We start from the raw sequence: 18,336 nt of genomic DNA, 5'->3' as shown, positions 1-18,336 counted from the left end.
CAACATATACTTACTGGATACCAAATGGCACCAGAGAAAAGAGAAAGAGTGAGGAAGAGGAGAGAAGTATACCAGGAGACATGGCAACTGTCCTCCAAGACTTCAGGAATGTGAGGCTGGTACTGACACTATGAGGGGCCACACTACAAGTGAAATAGTAATGATATAGGAGTTTAGAGGAAGGAAACATCTCAGGGCTACAATCCAGGGGAAGTACTTTGCAGAAAGAATGGAGATTCACAGAAGTGTAGAAGTGTATTCTAGAGAGAAAAGAAGTCATCAAAAGCTTAGAAACAAGCATGCCCACAGCAATATTTAGAAGGTAGTGAGCAGATAAAAATTACTAGACAGGGAAGAAATTAAAACTAAGATTAGAAAGGTGGGTTTCACCAAATGACCAGGATCTGGAATGCTTAGCTAGATAGTTAGGACTTGATGTGGGAAGTAACAAAGAACTGTGAAATGTTCTCAGAGACACAATGGTTAGATGGACAGAGGTCTGGGTTTTTATCAGCACATGAACATGAAAGGTATCAGCAACTAAGGAATACAGTCCGTTAGTTTAATCTCAAATCAAAAACAGGAATAGAAATACCAATAGATTCTGCTACCTGACAAGGAGAATCATCAACCCACCTCTGCCTCAAGAGTTTAATTTCAAAAATTTGATATTTATCTTAACACAAAATGGCCACTAAGCTCCTGTTTTGTTTTAATCTCCTTTTTTTGTAATCATCCATTTTATAAATATTTATATAATGTCTCTTACCATAGTGCCTTACAGCAAAAATCTCATCATTTTCTATTTCTAGCAAAGAAAGAAAAACACATAAAGGTAAACAGTAGAAATTTATGTTTGATCAGCAAGTTCTTTGCTCTCTCACTAGCACACTTAAAAGAATAAATATTTAAAACACACGGCATAATGCTCCCAAATATTTAACAGAGACATGGCACAATAATTTGATCATTGCTTCAACGTAAGTACCCTTAATTAACAAGTTTTAAATTAAAATGCTTAAATAAATTGGAGGCTATTAAAGAAAAAGTAACTATAGTCATGCACTACCTAACAACATTTTGGTCAACAAGAGACCACATATACCCACTGTTGACTAAAAAGCCAAATTGTAAAATACTCTTAAGAGATTTATTCTGGGCCAAATGTAAGGACCATGACCCATGACAAAGCCTCAAGGGGTCCTCAGAACATGTGCCCAAGGTGGTTGGGTTATAGCTTGATTTTATGTTTTAGGGAGACATAAGACATCAATCAATACATGTGAGGTATATATTGGTTTGGTCCAGAAAGGTGGGACAACTCAAAGAGGAGATGAGAGGAAAGAGGGATGGTTTACAGGTCATAGGTAGATTCAAAGATGTTCTGATTGGCAACTGGTTGAAAGAGTTAAGTTATCAGCAGAAAGAATCAGCAGAAAGGAGTACCTGGGTTAAGATAAGGAGTTGTGAAGACCAAGGTTCTTACTATGTAGAAGTCTCATAGGTGGCACCCTTAGAGGTAATATATGGCAAATGTTTCCTATTCAGACCTTTAAAGACCTGGAAAGGGAAGGGGATTCTCTACAGAATGTAAATTTTCCCCAAAAGAGACAGCTTTGCACAGCTATTTCAAAATATGTCAAAGGAATATATATTAGGGTAAAATACTTTGACTTCTTTCAGGGCCTGCTATCTGTCATGTGATGCTATATTAGAGTCAGTTTGGAATTTGGTATCTTCTTTCCTTTCACACTACAAAGAGTCTGTTTTGTCAGTCTTAAGATCTGTGTCTTAATGTTAATGCTGGTCAGTTGTGCCTGAATCCCAAAAAGAAGAGAATATAATGAGGGATGTCCGACTCCCCCTTCCCATCACGGCCTGAATTAGTTTTTCACGAATCCTGAGAGGAGTCCATTCAGCAGACTGAGGAGCTTAGAATTTTATTTTTGGTTTACACCATAGACTACAGTGGTCCCATAAGACTGTAATGCTTTACAAGCTATCTTTTCCTAAACATTTAAATAAAAAAAAGATTATAATGGAGCTGGAAAATTCCTAACACTCTGTGTCATTGCAGCCTAGTAACAGCACAGCACAACATGTTACTCATGTGTCTGTGATGATGCTAGTGTAAACAAACCTAGTCAGCTGCCACTCATATAAAGTCTAGCACATACAATTATGTACTACATAATACTTGATAATGACAATAAATGACTATGTTGCTGGCTTATGTATTTACTATACTATATTTCTTATTGGTATTTAGAATATATTCCTCCTACTTATAAAAAAAGAAGTTACCCGTAAAACAGCCTCAGGCAGGTCCTTCTGGAGGTATCAAGAAGAAGGCATTGTTATCACAGGAGATGACAGCTCCATGTGCGTTACTGCCCCTGAAGGCCTTCCAGCAGGACAAAATGTGGAGGTGGAAGACAGTGATATTGATGATCCTGGCCCTGGGTAGGCCTAGGCTAATGTGTGTGTTTGTATCTTCATTTTCAACAAAAAGTTTTAAAAGTAAAAAAGAAAAAAAAAACTAAACAGAAAAGAGCTTATAGAATAAATACATAAAGAAATATTTTGTACATCTGTACAATGTGCTTGCCTTAAGGTGTGCTATTATAAAGTTAAAAGTTTTAAAATTAAAAAGTTTATAAAGCAAAAAAGTTACAGTAAGCTAAGGCTAATATATTAGTGGAGAAAGAAAATGTTTAAATAAATAGAGTTTAGCCTAAGTGTACAGGGTTTATAATGTCTACAGTAGTGTACACTACTGTCCTAAGCCTTCACATTCACTCACTACTCATTCATTGACCCACCCAGAACAACTTCCAGTCCTGTAAGTTCCATTCATGGTAAGTCCCCTGTACAGACCTATCATTTGTCATCTTTTATACCATATTTTTATGGTATCATTTCTATATTTAGGTATGTTTAAATGCACAAATACTTGCCACTGTGTTCCAATTGCCTATGGTATTCAGGACAATAATATGCTGTACAGGTTTGTAGTCTAGAAGCAACAGGCTATACCATATAGCCTAAGTGTACAGTAGGCTGTACCACCTAGGTCTGTGTAAGTACAGGCTATGATGTCCGCACAATGACAAAATTGCCTAACACCACATTTCTCAGAATGCATCCCACTGTTAAGCGACGCATAATTATACTATGATTAATGTGGTTATATGGGCATAAATATCGTGGGAATTTAAAAGGACTCTAAGATTCTATAAGAATTCTGAAGTCACATTATTTTACTCTGAGTTAAGTAAAATTGCTTTAGCAATTAAGTTTTGAGTTATCATAAAGCTATATCTAGAAATAATCTCAAAAAACCATTTATGGCCAAAGTATTTGAATTAACATATGCTGAATATTCTTTCAAATATTCTGAAATCTGAGTATTAATATGCATAATAAAATATCACTCTAGCCGTTGTCATTCTTCATCAACAAAAGATGGCTGTATAAAGCAGAATTCTGTCAACCTTCTTATGTAACTGTAGAATATACAGCCATGGGAATAACCTCAGTGTCACGATTCATTTACAAAATGATCTCTGAATAGGATGTCAACCTAGGAAATCAGGTATTATTCAATACTGAGTAGCAGAAAGGGGTTGCTTCAACAAACAAGGAAAATTTCAGCACTGCTTAAGCTCAACCAAAGACATGTACACATGTATAGGTGTTTGTGTAAATATGTGTGTGTTACTGAGGTACAACTTATATAGAATAAAGTACAAAGATCTCAAATGACAGCTTAGTGATTTTTACATATGTAGATCATGAGAAAACCACCAAGACAGTATTTTCAGCACTCCAGAAGACTCTTCTGTGCTCCCTCCCAGGCCAAACCATTATTTGAACTCTATTGCTATAGTTTAGTTTTGCTTTTTCTTGACCACCATATAGAAGTTATCATACAACATGAACACATTTGGGTCTGGCTTCTTTGGCTGAACATTAAGTCTATGAAATTAATCTATCAACAGCCTGTTCTTTTTAATTTGCTAAGAATGCACCACAATTATCCATTCTACTATTGACGGACATTTGAGTTGTTTCTAGTTAGAGGCTATTATGAATTAAGCTATTATTAACAATCTGTTTGTGTGTGTGTGTGTGTGGACATACGCATCACAAGCATTTTTGTTGAATATGTACTTAGGAGTGCAAACTGCCAGGTCGTTAGGCAGACATACGCTTGGCTTCAGTAGATTCTGCCAATGATCATGAAAAACCCATGGCCTAAGGAGAACTTTCAAAAACAAACTATCAACTTCTTGAGTAAGGTAAACAAACACACAAAAATAGCACCAAATTATCTTCCTCCCTTGCCAAAAAAAGGTGCAAAGCTATAGAGAGCTTAATTTTCAAAGATGTCATATAGTCAGGACTGAAAAAAGAACTGAAGAAAGATTTAGACAAATTTATGGATGATACCATAAATTACCTGAAAGAGGATGGATGTAGGACATACTCGACATAAAACAGACATGAGAGAAGATATAACTGAAGGCTTATACTGAATAGATACAAGGACTGACTTTTGGCAATGGAACCAATGGTATACGTACATGAACCTTAGCAAGCAAGCACTGCAATTTCCATTCAATATCAAAAAGACAGAAGCAGAGTGTCAGGGACTCATTTAACGGGAGTAGGAAATGTAAGAAACCATACAGCCAATCTTTTTTAAAGGTGAGGGGGCACACACAACGCCACAAAAACGACCTCTGGCCCAGTACCAGGTACACATTTTAATGGATGGCAACTGAAATACCAAATGCTTTGGTCATCAAGATGCACGTCCAGTGCCCAGTGGGTAGAAGAGGGAGGGTCAAAAGTACATTCCTCTTGCCTCAAAGGGATTTGCCTGATGCATGAGTATGATTAGAGCACATAATTCCCTGTCTGTGTTGCTCCAAAGATTGTCCTCATTCCAGGGTTCCATTTCTTTTCAGCAAAACAAGGCATCCCTTTTCCTTTCCCATACAACATGTCAGCTTTAGAAACTGTAATCTCCTTTCTAAACTATATCAATAGATGGATCTTTTGACAAGTGCTGATGCTTTCTTCAAAAAAATAGTATTTGTCCCCTGAAACGGTCACCTTTTTCATACCAAGTGTTTGTGTCATATTTACACAACCATGGAAGTTCTTGACACCTTTAAGGTACACCTTACACACCAAAATCAAGCTTCAAATTCAATAGTACCTTCATCCTCAATGATTCCATATCACAATTAAAAAAGAAAGCCTGGTTCTTTGCTTTCAATCAATATAATCCCCTTAAGAGTCCAAGCAGCAAAACAGTCACATAGAATATTTTAGCTTTGTATATTTAGAAGAGATAAACTGATCCAGCAAGGTGATCAATCAATTTTCAATTACATATGGCATCTCAACAAGAAGACAGGGCATGTACTTACAACCGAAATTAGTCACTAAATGAGGGGGTTCATACTTTAAGAATTCCACAAACTTCCAGAGTATGTAAATTTGCACTATTATTCACTAACAAAGCAGCATTTTTTCTTTTAACAACAATTCACCTAGACATTCTACATTGTCACAATTTTAAAAGAATACAGGAGTATTCTAAATGCCCGAAATTAAAGCCAAATAGAAGACTATAATTAAGTAAAGAATTTGCAATTAAATGGACGTATAGATTTTTACATGGAGTCTGCATATATATATAATGCATGTATCTAGACCCCTTTCTTTATAAGTTCACCTTTAAGTTTTTAGAATATATTATAAAGTTCAAATTTATACTCTTAGCACTCTGATTGAATTAATAAAGATCCTCTTTATGCTATTAAAACAAACTGGTAAACCAATATTCTAAAACACAAATACTTAACATGAAGTTTAGCTCATACATTATTTTATACAGAATACTTACTACATCAAACTTCTGAGTGATGTTCCCCTGGACATCAAGTAAATAAACCTTGCCATAATGTGTGCCCAATGCCAAAAACTGTAAGAAGAACAAAGAGGCCAGTTAATTAATTAATAATACTATTAATACACAAGTAGTAATAAAACCATTTTTAAAGACAAGATGCTTAATGCATAAATGATCTGCAATGTCTCAAAAGATATGCATGCCTTGGAGAAGGCTTGTTTCCAGCTTCTGGGAAATAACAGAACAGGGCCTATTTTATTGTGATAGTGTAAGCCAGCTGTCAGAATGACTCATGAGGACCCTCATCTACTGACAACTAATGGTGTGTATGCAGTCTATACACAATGCCTGATGGACTGAGGCAGTAAATTAAATGCAGCGGTGAAAACACGACCAACCTACAGTTGAACTCAAAGTGAGAAAAGAATGATTCAGAAACTCCCCCTAATTTACGGCAAATGTGTAAATCAGTGCTATCGCTTAAGCTGCACACACACACAAACAACAAATTATTTTTTCGAATGGAAAATCCATGCCATATTGAGAGACTGAAAATCTCAGGTGTACTCATACCATCAGTTAGCTTTAGGATGCTTCTATAAAAGTTAATGTATAATGTTGAGTATTAATGTTTATATTATCATGCAAAATAAAAACCCTTTTGTGTCATAAAATAACTGTCAAAAAATACTCATTTTATGTCGTAACTCCTATTGTTTCTTTAATTCTCTGAACTAACCTTAAATAAACCAGAAGAAACTTTAGGACTACCTGAAATATGACATGAGAGTTTTCTTCCTTTTTATTTCAGCATTACTCAAATAGTCCAAAATTCTCTGTATTTCATTGCATGTGAGCATGCTTCATTGCAACCCATAATGAAATGCTCAAATTTACAGGCACTACTAAGTGTTTCAGTCAAGCAGCACAATCTTTAAAAAATAACCTTACAGAAAGTCAAGATTTAAAAGGATTTATCAAAATGGAATTGCTTAAAATGAAATTTCAGTTCAGGCACTTAAAATATGAAGCTACATTAAAGAGGAGTCACAAAAAGGGAAAGAAGGAGTTCATTAGAAATTCATCCCCTGCAATGCCTTTCACTCCTGCAAGGTTGCCTTTTTTCAGGAAGAAAAAAGTCCCCAGAGTAAAAAAAATCAATACTGGTTAATAAAACATCAGGTGTGCAGACATAACTAGGTATGACGATTCCGCTGCACAGGCCTGCCTGAATGCACCAGGTGCCATGACGATTAGTCATCCAGGGCAGACAGCAAGCCTGGTGAAAACACAATGCTTGGGCGCTGGAAGGGAAAGGGGGAATAGGTAATTCTGGGGGGAAATTAATCTGAATAGTTAAACCAAACAGGAATGTTTCCTCCAAAGCAAAAGAATGTTCTAATCATAAATAGAGAACTCAAATGATTGTAATTTTACCTCTACAGTGATACTGACAATATTTAAATAGAAAAACACCATATACGATAAGAATTGAAAACAAACAATACTCCATTCTGAGGCTATCTGTGGTAAAAGAATGGGTCTTAAAAGCTCACTGCACCCCAAGTATTTCACAATATTGATTCTCCTCATAAATACCGTATTTAGTTTGTTAGGAAACTAAGGGAAAAGGGAGCTTGGATCTTTAAAACGCTTTAATGCTGCCATTCTCTGACACCTCTGTAAAGGCCACTTTTGAACTTCTAATTACATTTTATTTTATGGAAGTTAGAAGTCTTATGTAATTTACCCAAGTTTTAATTCCTTCCCTTCTTTTTTCTAAATGTCTCATTTCATTCATTTAATCTTTAAAACAGAAAGAAAACATAAAATAATTATTTTGACTTTACAGTCTCATCCTAAAACTAAAACTATGTTAGGACATTTTGGAAAAAAAAGATTCAGTGATTTTTATGACAAGCTATCTTGTGTTTAGGAAAACATTTCATTATCAGATTAGATACGTTAGTGTTATCCACTTTTAGAAATATATACTCTTCAAAAAAAAGTTTACTAAGCCAATTATAGTTATTTAACTACCAATATTATGGATGAGTCATATTTTCATCATTTGCTAATACTTTCCACTACCTAAAATATAACAAAAAATGCAAAATGGCCACAAATGTGACAACATAAATACAAATTCTCAAATTTTACCCACCTTCCAGCCATTAAAAGCCTTGAACTTTTGTAATTATTGAGTTTTGTTTCTTTTTTTTAACCTGAATGTACTTAAAATTCAGGATGGGCAAAGAATAAATATAATTTCATTAGACCCTTTCATGTTTAATTACAGAAACTTGACTCATTTTCTATACTACCAGATTGGGCATCATCCACTAAGCACAACTGCTTTTACCTTAAACTTCATGTAAGTAACTTAAGTAACTGACATACGTACATCCATAAAGATTGGACTTTATGTAAGGAAACAAGCAGAAAAGGTGATACACAGTCCTTTGGACAAAGCAAAGGAAACAAGAGTAGTCCATTTTAAATCTGGTCAACTGTCTAATATCATCTACCTTCACATAGTGTTTTATAGTATTCAAAGCATTACAGCAGGGAGTGCCTTCAATTACACATGAGGAAATAAGTTCAGAAAGTTGAGACTTCCCTGGAAACAGTCGATGAGTAGTAGAATTAGGGTCAGAATTAAAAGCTAAAACACTCAACTGGATCAGAATCCTCTTAAATAGAAACATGGACTTCAGATAAAGAGTGCATGTTCTAAAAGTTAGCATTGATTACAGTTCCCAAACATCAGGCTCTTTGGCAAAGTTGGTTTACGTACGATGTTAATAAAGTTTGACCTCTAGGCAGGCAAACTTTGTTCTCCATTTCATTCATTCACTGGTTCATTCAACAAACACACAAAAAAACACTCTATAATATGCTTAGACAATGACCAAGTGTGACTTAAAAGGGTTATGGTATAATGAGGGAAACAGACATAAAAATGGATTAATTACAATTAAATTTAAAGAGAATGCTTAAAATGGAAGTATCTCTAAGACCCTATGGAACATAGTAGATGACAGCTGTGCTGAACTTTAAAAAAGAAATTAGAAAATAGACACTAAGGCAGACAGGGTAGGCTTGTAGTAAAAACCATTTTAGGCAGAGTGGATACAACTTGCTCAAAGGCACAGAGACACATAAAATGCAGGACAAAGTCAAGAAATTATGGATGACACATCTAATTCATGCCCAGGGGAAGAGACAGGTGATAAGGTTGGAAAGGTCAGCTAATAAGAGGCATTCAAATATTTATGGAGAGAAGAAAGGCAGGAAAGTAGAGGAAATCAGGGTGGGAAGGCCCAAATCATTAAGTCATCAAGAAGCCAATAAAGAATTCTAAGAAGGAGGATTACATGATCAGGTTGAGGTTTCTGGAAGATTACTTTAGTAGAATGTTATGAACAGACTAGAGTGAAAGCAAATCTGAAGGAAAATAGACGAGTTCACGGTATGTGCATTAGTTCCCAGGAAAAATAAAGAATACCTGAACGAAGAGAAGAGCTCCAGATGTGTGTGGATCAAGCAGAATGGGGTGTTGTGAACAGAAACAGCCAAGTGTTGTGGCCAGAGCACCACACTTATGGCAGAAAGTGGTAAGACAGAAGCCAATAATAGACAGGGAGCAAGATCTTAGAGAGCCTTAGATACAACATTAATGAGCTCAGGTCTTATTTTGTAGTTGATGAAAAATCATACAAGAGTTTTAATATCTGTATTTTCAGCAGATTATTCTAGCAACCAGGTGGCAGATGGGTTTAAAGCAGAAAAATTAGAGGCACAAGAGATTCTTTTATTTACTCTGTGGAGGCAGTAGAAGATAAGAGCCTAAGCCAGAGCAAGAGTAGTAAGAAAATCACCAGGACTTAGGAAATGACTGGGTGAAAGGGGAGGATTCATCCGTGGCTTAGGTGACAAAGGAGGCGGTGATGCCACCAAATGGGATAAAGAACAAAGATAGATCCAAGTTTAGAGGGAAATGAAAATGAATTCATTATGGACATGCTGAGGTTCAGGTAAAAAGACAACAGCAGGTAAAGATGTTTAAGAGGCAACTAAGTAAATATGCATGCTATTCCAGTGAAGGTCAGTGTGCAGGTGGTCACAGAAATCCTGAGATTTAAAACAAAGATAAAGTACAAATTAAGAAGAAATGTGGATAATGGACCAAATCCTAGGAAAGCCAACACGTAAAGGAAAAGTGGAGGCAAAGAAAGGAAAGTGAAAGAAACAGAAAGGAATGTCACAAATGATCAATAGGAAAAGAATGGTGTCACGATAAAGAAGTTTTGAGAAGAAAGGTGAGATCCAGAATTTAGAATCAGCAAAATGTCCATCAGCTGATGAATAGACAGACAAAACATGGCATACCTATACAATGGAATACTGTTCAGCAAAAAACAGGAATGAAGTACTGATACATGCCACATCATGAATGAACCTCAAAATCATTACATTAAGTGAAAGAAACCAAACACAAGAGATCAAATAATGTTGACTGCATTTACATGAAATACACAAAAATAGGCAAATCTATATAGATACAAGGTAGATTTCTGGTTACTTGGAGGTAGCATTAGGTATGTTCCAATATATAGTATGCATCTCTGGGAAACAAGGGAGGAAATGTGATGAAGTGAAGAACAAAAGATTCATGAATAGGAGAAAGAAAATCTCCTGTGGGTGGCCAGGTGTGGTGGCTCACACCTGTAATCTCAGCACTTTGGGAGGCTGAGGCGGGTGGATCATCTGAGGTCAGAAGTTCGAGACCAGCCTGGCCAATAGGTGAAACCCTATCTCTACTAAAAATATAAAAATTTGCCAGGTGTGGTGGCAGGTGCCTGTAATCCCAGCTACTTAGGAGGCTGAGGCAGGAGAATTGCTTGAACCTGAGAGGCAGAGGTTGCAGTGAGCTGAGATTGCGCCATTGCACTCTAGCCTGGGCAACAAGAGTGAGACTCCATCTCAAAAATAAATAAATAAATAAATAAAAGAAAATCTCCTGTGGGTAAGAATGGGTGTGAAAAAGAGGTCAGGAATTGAGGCTGTTCATACCTGACAATTTCAATCTTCTTACACAGAAATGACATCATCCTCTAAGAAAGAAGGGACAGTGGTTCAGAAGAGGGACTGAGGACTAAAGAACCTGACAAAGGACAAATAATTCAGAACAATTTTTAGTGACAAATTTACCTAGGTGTGTAAGTCTGTACCAGCACATGGCTGCACTTGTCATGAAAGCACTAATTCAGGGTTGAGAGTATGGCTGAGGGGCACAAGGGAAGACAGGGATGTAAGAGAATTGAAGATGCTGGTAAGATAGAGTTAGGATAATCAATCATTTCATAGACACAGAAAAATAAAAGAAAAAGAATGAATCGATTAGCGATCAGGACTCCATAAAGTCATATAGCTTGTGGGAAAATGAGCACAGAGGCTTAAAGAATAACAGGGGTCAACAGAGAGTGTCACAGAGGCTAAGACCCTCAAGTTCCAGTGCTGACACCATCCAAAGTGTGGCCTTATCAGTGGGGAGATGAAACAGGGAAGAGGTAAGGGTCACTAGAATGAAATTTGGTTGAAGAACTACAAGGCCAATCTTCAATGAGTGAAGAAAAGGGACCAGAAGTTGGAGAATGGCAGCAATGAAAAGGGGTCGATGGCATTGCAGCCAAATGGCTGGCACCTCAAAGGAGAAGGTTGCTGGTAAAACATGAGAAAGAAGGCATACATTCTAATAAAGTGTTGGGGGTACAGGACTCTATTTACAATGAAACAAAATTTGAAGTAAAAAGGAACTGGGTGGGAAGCAAGCGGGAGGACGAGGCCACACTGCTAGTAACATAGGATAAAGCCAGGAGATGGATCAGACAAGAGCAGTTTGCTTTTTGTGGAAGAATTAAAATTTACAAAGTCATAGGGAAGAAGAGAGAAATGGGTGAAGCTCCCTGACCCCCAATATTCTGACTATGACACAAACTGTTTTGGTCCAAGAATAGGCTAACGGTGCTATCTAGTACTTACCCTGGACTCAGAAAGTTGGTGGGAGCTTTGTTACAGCAAGGACCCAGATGTGGAATAAATTCATTCATTCATATAAGTAATAATTTGGGGCATTTCTACTATTCATAACACCTACAATGTAATCCCTTATACTTTCCAATAATAACTTAATAAAATAATAACTTAATAAAAGAATAACTTAAAAGCACTGAGCTTCACATTATTTCTAATCTTAACAGGTTCCTAATTGAATCCTTATAATTTGAGGAATTAAGTGAGCGACAGAGTTTCCAAAACTCATTTCATATAAATCTTTGACTTTGATCACTATCTACATTCTACTTAATACAGTCTTGGAGTGTGTTGTATGTGTGTGAATGGGCGTGTATACACATATAAAATATTTGGGGTTTTTTGTTGGCAAGGAGGAAGAGAGTAGTGGCAAGGGGACAGAATCACTGTAAAAAGCTACCACCAAAAGCATCAGGACTCCAAGGCACAAGCAAATTTACAATAGAAACAATTTACAGAAGAATCCTCTGAAGTGCTACCTTACCTTGTCATGGACTGTCATGCAGCTAGCTGCATCCTTCTGAAGTATTTCAGTTACCCCATTGGAAAGCCTTTCATACTTCAGCTTGGGTTCCTCTTCGCTCTCTTCTTCCTGCACAAACGGCAAAGAAAAATGACGCCCATCATAGATTTATTTGTTTTGAAAACCTCAAAACACACTTCTTACGAGAGAACCAGAGATGGTTCCTTCAATGATGTTAATAATTCCAACTACAGCTAAAGGTTAAAATCTTCGTATTTCATCTTGCCTAGGTATATCAATTGCTATAACTTCACTGGTAAAATAAATTCAAAAGTTGAAAACAAGAGTATACAGACTTGGTGTTATATTGTCACTAACTTTACATGTTCAACCTTACTATTTGGTACGGCTTCATAAACTATTCTTAATCCTCACAGTTATGGAATAAAGTTAGTAATCAATATTTACTATAATGGCCTTGAATTAATAAATCAAGGACAGTTGTAAAAATTATTATAATAATGATTCAGAGTAAGATTTTATTTTACTTCAACAAGTAATAAGAAACAAAAAGTTTATATACGGAAAACTGTGATGGCATAAAGCTAGCCAAAACAGAAGTTCATAAAAATAATCTACTCATTGACATTAGCTAGAAGGTGAAGACTATGGAATTATCTTGGTTTGTAGAGTCAAAAAACCATTCAAACCACCATAATTGCACAGTCTTCACCCTCCAGCTAATATTAGAGTAGCTTGAGGACATCAGTGCTCCCACCACAAATAACCAGAAAGTCTTGATGGAATATACAACAACATCTATCCAAGGCATCAAAGGGCTGCTGAGGCAACCTCAACTAGAAGGATCAACATTCCAGGGCAGCAGACAATTGAGCTGGCATTCTACAGCCACTTTCTTCCTGGAGGCATTTACTAATTCTGGGTGTAGGACAAGAGGCTGAGAACACAAGCTCTGCCTGGGAAGACAGCCACTGCTGGGGGTCGGAAAAGCAGCACAACTTCTGGCACTTGCGGGGACGGAGTGACAAAACTGGAGAGAGACCTGAGGGGCCAAGATATCAGTGGAAGAGAGGCAGAGACATGAGCTTGTTACACAGCTACTTTTCCCTGTAAGACAACTGTCAATTTCTAAAGCTGCAAAGGATGAAGCTAAAAAGCTGAACAGAAAGAAAAATGCAAACCAGCTGTCTTGATGTGTTAAGAAGATAAGAATAAGAGTTCAAGAGGCATTGGGAAATTGGATCCTGGTGAATATCACAGTCTTAGTTGGAACCCCTGGTCCCCAGAGGACACAAAAACTTAACTCCCTTAGAGCTCTGACTCACCTCAATCTTTGATTGGAGTAAGGTATATAACCCCCAACATAACTGTCTAGTGAAGGAAGGGGTGACTCCTCTTCGGAGAAAGAAAACTACTGGGGCCTCTACAATTTTTCATGTACAGTACTAAGGATTCAATAAAATATTACCAGGTATGCCGTAAGACGGGACCAAATGACCAAAAATCAAGATGAAAAAAGACCATAAAAATAAACAAATGGGTGACCAAGACACTGAAGTTAGCAGGGCTTTGAAATAACTATGACTACATGTTCAAAAAAAAAAAAAACAGAAAAAGACAGAAAGCTGATGAAAAGACAGAAATTTTCAACAGAATTCTAACCTGTAAAAAAAAAAGAAGAATCAAACGAAATTTTTTACACTGAAAATGTTAACTGAATTAAGAAGTCAATAGATGGTTTAATATAAGATTAGCAAAACAGAAGACAAAATAAGTGAAATGAGTAAAGAAATATCCAAAGGGAACCCCAGAGAAGAATAAATGGGAGGAAAATATGTAAAGGAATCTATGAGGCATGTAGAACACAGTGAAAAGCTCTAACATACCTTTCATTACAGTCCCAGAAGAATAAGGAAAAATGGAAAGGAACAAGAGCAACATTTAAAGAGATAACAACAGAATTTTCCAAAACCGATAAGACATCAACCTACAAACTCAAGAAGCTCTGCAATAAGCAGGATAAATATAAAGTCACACCTAAGGTGCATCATAGTAAAAAGAAAATTAGGCAAAAGAAAAACAACTTGTAGAGTAATAAGTGCTCTGCCTATGGAAGATTATAAGACTGATGAGACACTAGGCAGAGACGGCAAACTCATATTCTTACAGAAGTCTTCACCTGTGGTGCAAGGGATTGCATCCTCACATGGAAAGGGGTTAATCTGTGGATTAATGGAAATGATGGACTATATCAAGCATCATGCTAGAGACTTAATATCAGATATCTCATTTCTTCCTGACTTAAAAGAAAAAACAAACAAACCCTACAGAGAGTTAAGTATAATTATCCTGTTTTACAGACTTTCAGCAAAAACTGGTGATCAGAGATTTTAAGTAATTTCCTCAAGACATACAGTGGGTAGAGGAGAAGCTAAAGTTCAAATTCAGCTATGAGTGCTCTAAAGTCAATACCTTCTATAACACACTCCAAAATCTCCTAAGAAAATGACACTACAAATCACAACAGAAGCATATTCTAAACCTAGAAATAATTATAAACTATGTAATCATTAGAAAATGTTTTAAAATATGTTTATTTAGCAGGTGCATTAGCTAGATATTGCTGTGTAACAAATTATGCCAACACTTGCTGATTTACTTACTTTATTATTATTTTCTATAAAGACAGAGACTCATTATGTTGCCCAGGCTGGACTCAAACTCATAGGCTCAAGAAATCTTCTCACCTCAGCCTTCCAAGTAGCTAAGACTACAAGCATGTGCCACACTCCTGACCACCAAAATGTACTGATTTAAAACAACAATAAATATGTATTCGTTTACAGTTTCTAAGGGTAGGCAATTCGGAAGTGGCTTAGCTGAGTGGTTCACTGAGGACTTCTCACGGGGTTGCAGACAAGATGTCAGCTAGGGCTGTAACTATCAGAAGGCCTGACTGGGGTTAGAGGATCTGCTTCCAAGATGGCTCAATCAAATGGCTGGCAAGTTGGTCCTCACTGTTGACAGAAGTTGCCAACACTCTTGGGTCACTCATTCTGGAGGAAGCCACTTGCCATGTTCTGATCAAGCAGCCCTGTGGAGGGGTCCATGAAGCAAGAGTGATCCAAGAGGAAACAAAGTGGAAGCCCCATCCATGTTTCGTATGGCCTCAGATGGAACACTGTCATTTCTACAATATCCTTTCAGTCATACGGGTCAGCTATGATTCAGTGTGGGAGGGGCAGACACAGAGCATGAATAATAGGAGGTAAGGATCACTGGAGGCCATCATGCAGGCTAGCTACCAGAACAGTAATAACAGTTTAAGAGCCATAAGCTCAGTTAAAATCAGTATTTCGTGTCTACTGATGAGCTGTCTTAAATTTAATTCCCTTGTTATACATAAGCTATTAGCTGTTTATTTCGGATGCAAGTATTAAAAACAAAGATGATATACCTGTTATTAACTTTCCAAGAATAACTTTAAGAACTAATAGCAACAAAAGGGAAGTAGACGCAGTTACCCATAGGGCCTACACATTTCTATGAAAAGGTAGTGATAATCTACCCAACCCAAGGAGCTGTTACACATCAAAACTGACCTGTTTTTAACAGAAAATATAAAATAGCTAATTAGCCAAGTCTAAAAAATTTGAAAAAAGAAAACTGCAAAAAACAACAGACACTTCTACTTATGTATCTACAAGCAAGAAAGAGAAATCATTACAAAGTTAATATTAAATGTAGCACAGATGATGTGTGCATTCTGAAGTAAACATGTTAAATACAAATTGAATCCTGAGTGTTAGTCTTTATAATAAGATGCCACATGTTGCTCAAGTCTGGACATCAAATGTGCATCCAACGTGAAAAGTTAATTCTAGCCTCTTGACTATTTTGCATAAAAGCACTCATCCACGGACCATTAGATAAAGTTACTGTAAATAAGGTTTTCCTGTCTTACTTATAAGTGAAAACTAAATAATTTCTCACACATAAATATACAAAAATAAATACTTTCACAACACAGCTCAGTGAAGTATCCTTACTGGGTTTCAAAAACCATAAATAAAATGAAAACTCCAATATTAGGCATTTGATGTATCATTTCACGCTTTTCTGACAGGTATCTTTTATGTTAAGTTAAAAGCAGGGTAAAGGTGAATTTTTTAAGTTTTTTTTTCCTTCTTGCTGTAAACAAAGAAAATAGAAAGTGATTCAAAAATATGATTCATGGAGGTTATTCTGCTGCTGCAGACTCTATATCACGCTTTAAATAAAAAACATTTAAAAATCTAGTAGATTATAGAGTTTCTCTTTAACTAAAATAATAATAATAATAGAGAAAAGGTTTTCATGCAGTTTGGACTTCCACGGTAAACAACCCAGTGTTAATAAAAAGCAAATCAATAATTTTTGTTAAATTTTAATAATCTTACAAACCTACAAATAAAACCATCAACAGTCTGAGTTGAGATGACAGTTAACTGCGTTTCTATGACAACCTAATGGAATAGTACAAGTCCTGACTTGCAGCTAAGCGAAGATATGAACAGAGTGACATTTACCCATACAAGAAAAATTTGCAGCTTTCTTTCAAAAAGAATCAATTCCTCAACTCACATAGATTTTTACTAAATGTAGAGCACTTTTAATTAAAGACAAGTCCTTTATACCATCCTACAGAATTCTAAACACTATCTGAAAATAAATGTCACATCATGGTCAATCTTACTGAGTTTTGGACTTAGGAGGAAGGAAATTACTTTTAAGGATAACAAAGCAATTAAAGACTTCTCCCTGAAAAACTGTTTAGTGATGTTGTTACAGTGTTACCATGGGGTAAATTTTCATGGAGGAAGTCCTGTTTACCTAACTTGGTCTTGTATACTAACAAGAATATTTTACATTTCTTTTCACCTAATAACTTAAAATTTGTGTACAAGAAATTGATTTTTTCAGTGTTTACAACCAAAAATAATTGTGTAGAATGGATTCTACATTTTTCATCTTGTTTAAACATTACATCTTTCACATATATTGGTACATTTTATATGGCATCACTGTTACAGATCAAATGAAGACTTGAATTTTACTTTTTGAAAATGTGTGTCACATGAATTCTAGGGGTTAAGAGAAAGATCATTACATTTTCTACTGTTACCACTTATACAGAACTTAAAATGTCACCTCTGGATACCATTTCTTTATTAAAATCCGTTTTGTTTTTACAAAATAAAATGATACTCAATATACTGATTGGGGAAAGGTGAGATATCTTATAAAGCCCAAATTAGGCTGGTAGAAACCACCACCAGTGGAGCACTCCTCAACTATTCACATCTCACTCTGTGGAGATGACCTTCATCCTCTCCAGCTTCACCTGAGAAAGACCTCAGCTGAACCTCCAGGAATTTTAATAAGATGAATGGTTTAGTTGGTTTCATGTCATCAACTACATCTGACTAGGGGCAAATCCTTTTAATAAATATCCAATGTTTTAAAGCTAGATACAATAGGGAAACACTAATATCCTCAAAAGAAATTCACACACAAACACACACAAAAAAAACCTTTCATGCAGTTTGAACTTCCACAGTAAAAAACCAACTATTAATAAAAAGAAAATCGATAACCAACCCTGGGGATGAAGCTATAAAATACAGGTTTTCTTCCTCTAGAACATTCTTTCTAGAACTCTAATTACCTATGGGGAATTGAAATATCCAAAATTAGTAGTGGACCTTACAAGCTTAACATATAAAAACAGCTATCAAAATCCTGTATCAGAACATTTGAATTTTAGGAAATTTGCATTTTTAAAAATTCT

General features: G+C 36.1%; 1 protein-coding gene across 2 annotated transcripts in view; it reads right to left on the bottom strand.

Moving 5' to 3' along the window:
- VPS41 (VPS41 subunit of HOPS complex) overlaps positions 1-18,336 on the bottom strand; it is a 187,746-nt gene that overhangs the window by 132,589 nt on the left and 36,821 nt on the right. For both annotated transcript variants that reach the window (XM_054494781.2, XM_063667379.1), the window contains 2 exons: positions 12,507-12,614; positions 5,921-5,998 (listed from right to left, as the gene is read on the bottom strand). In XM_054494781.2, coding sequence (XP_054350756.1) covers positions 5,921-5,998; positions 12,507-12,614 — 186 coding nt within the window. The remainder of the gene's footprint in view (positions 1-5,920; positions 5,999-12,506; positions 12,615-18,336) is intronic.

This window comes from Pongo pygmaeus, chromosome 6, assembly GCF_028885625.2.
Source record: "Pongo pygmaeus isolate AG05252 chromosome 6, NHGRI_mPonPyg2-v2.0_pri, whole genome shotgun sequence".
Taxonomy (NCBI): domain Eukaryota; kingdom Metazoa; phylum Chordata; class Mammalia; order Primates; family Hominidae; genus Pongo; species Pongo pygmaeus.
Note: the sequence above shows the minus strand (reverse complement) of the source record. Positions and strands in the feature narration are given on the sequence as shown.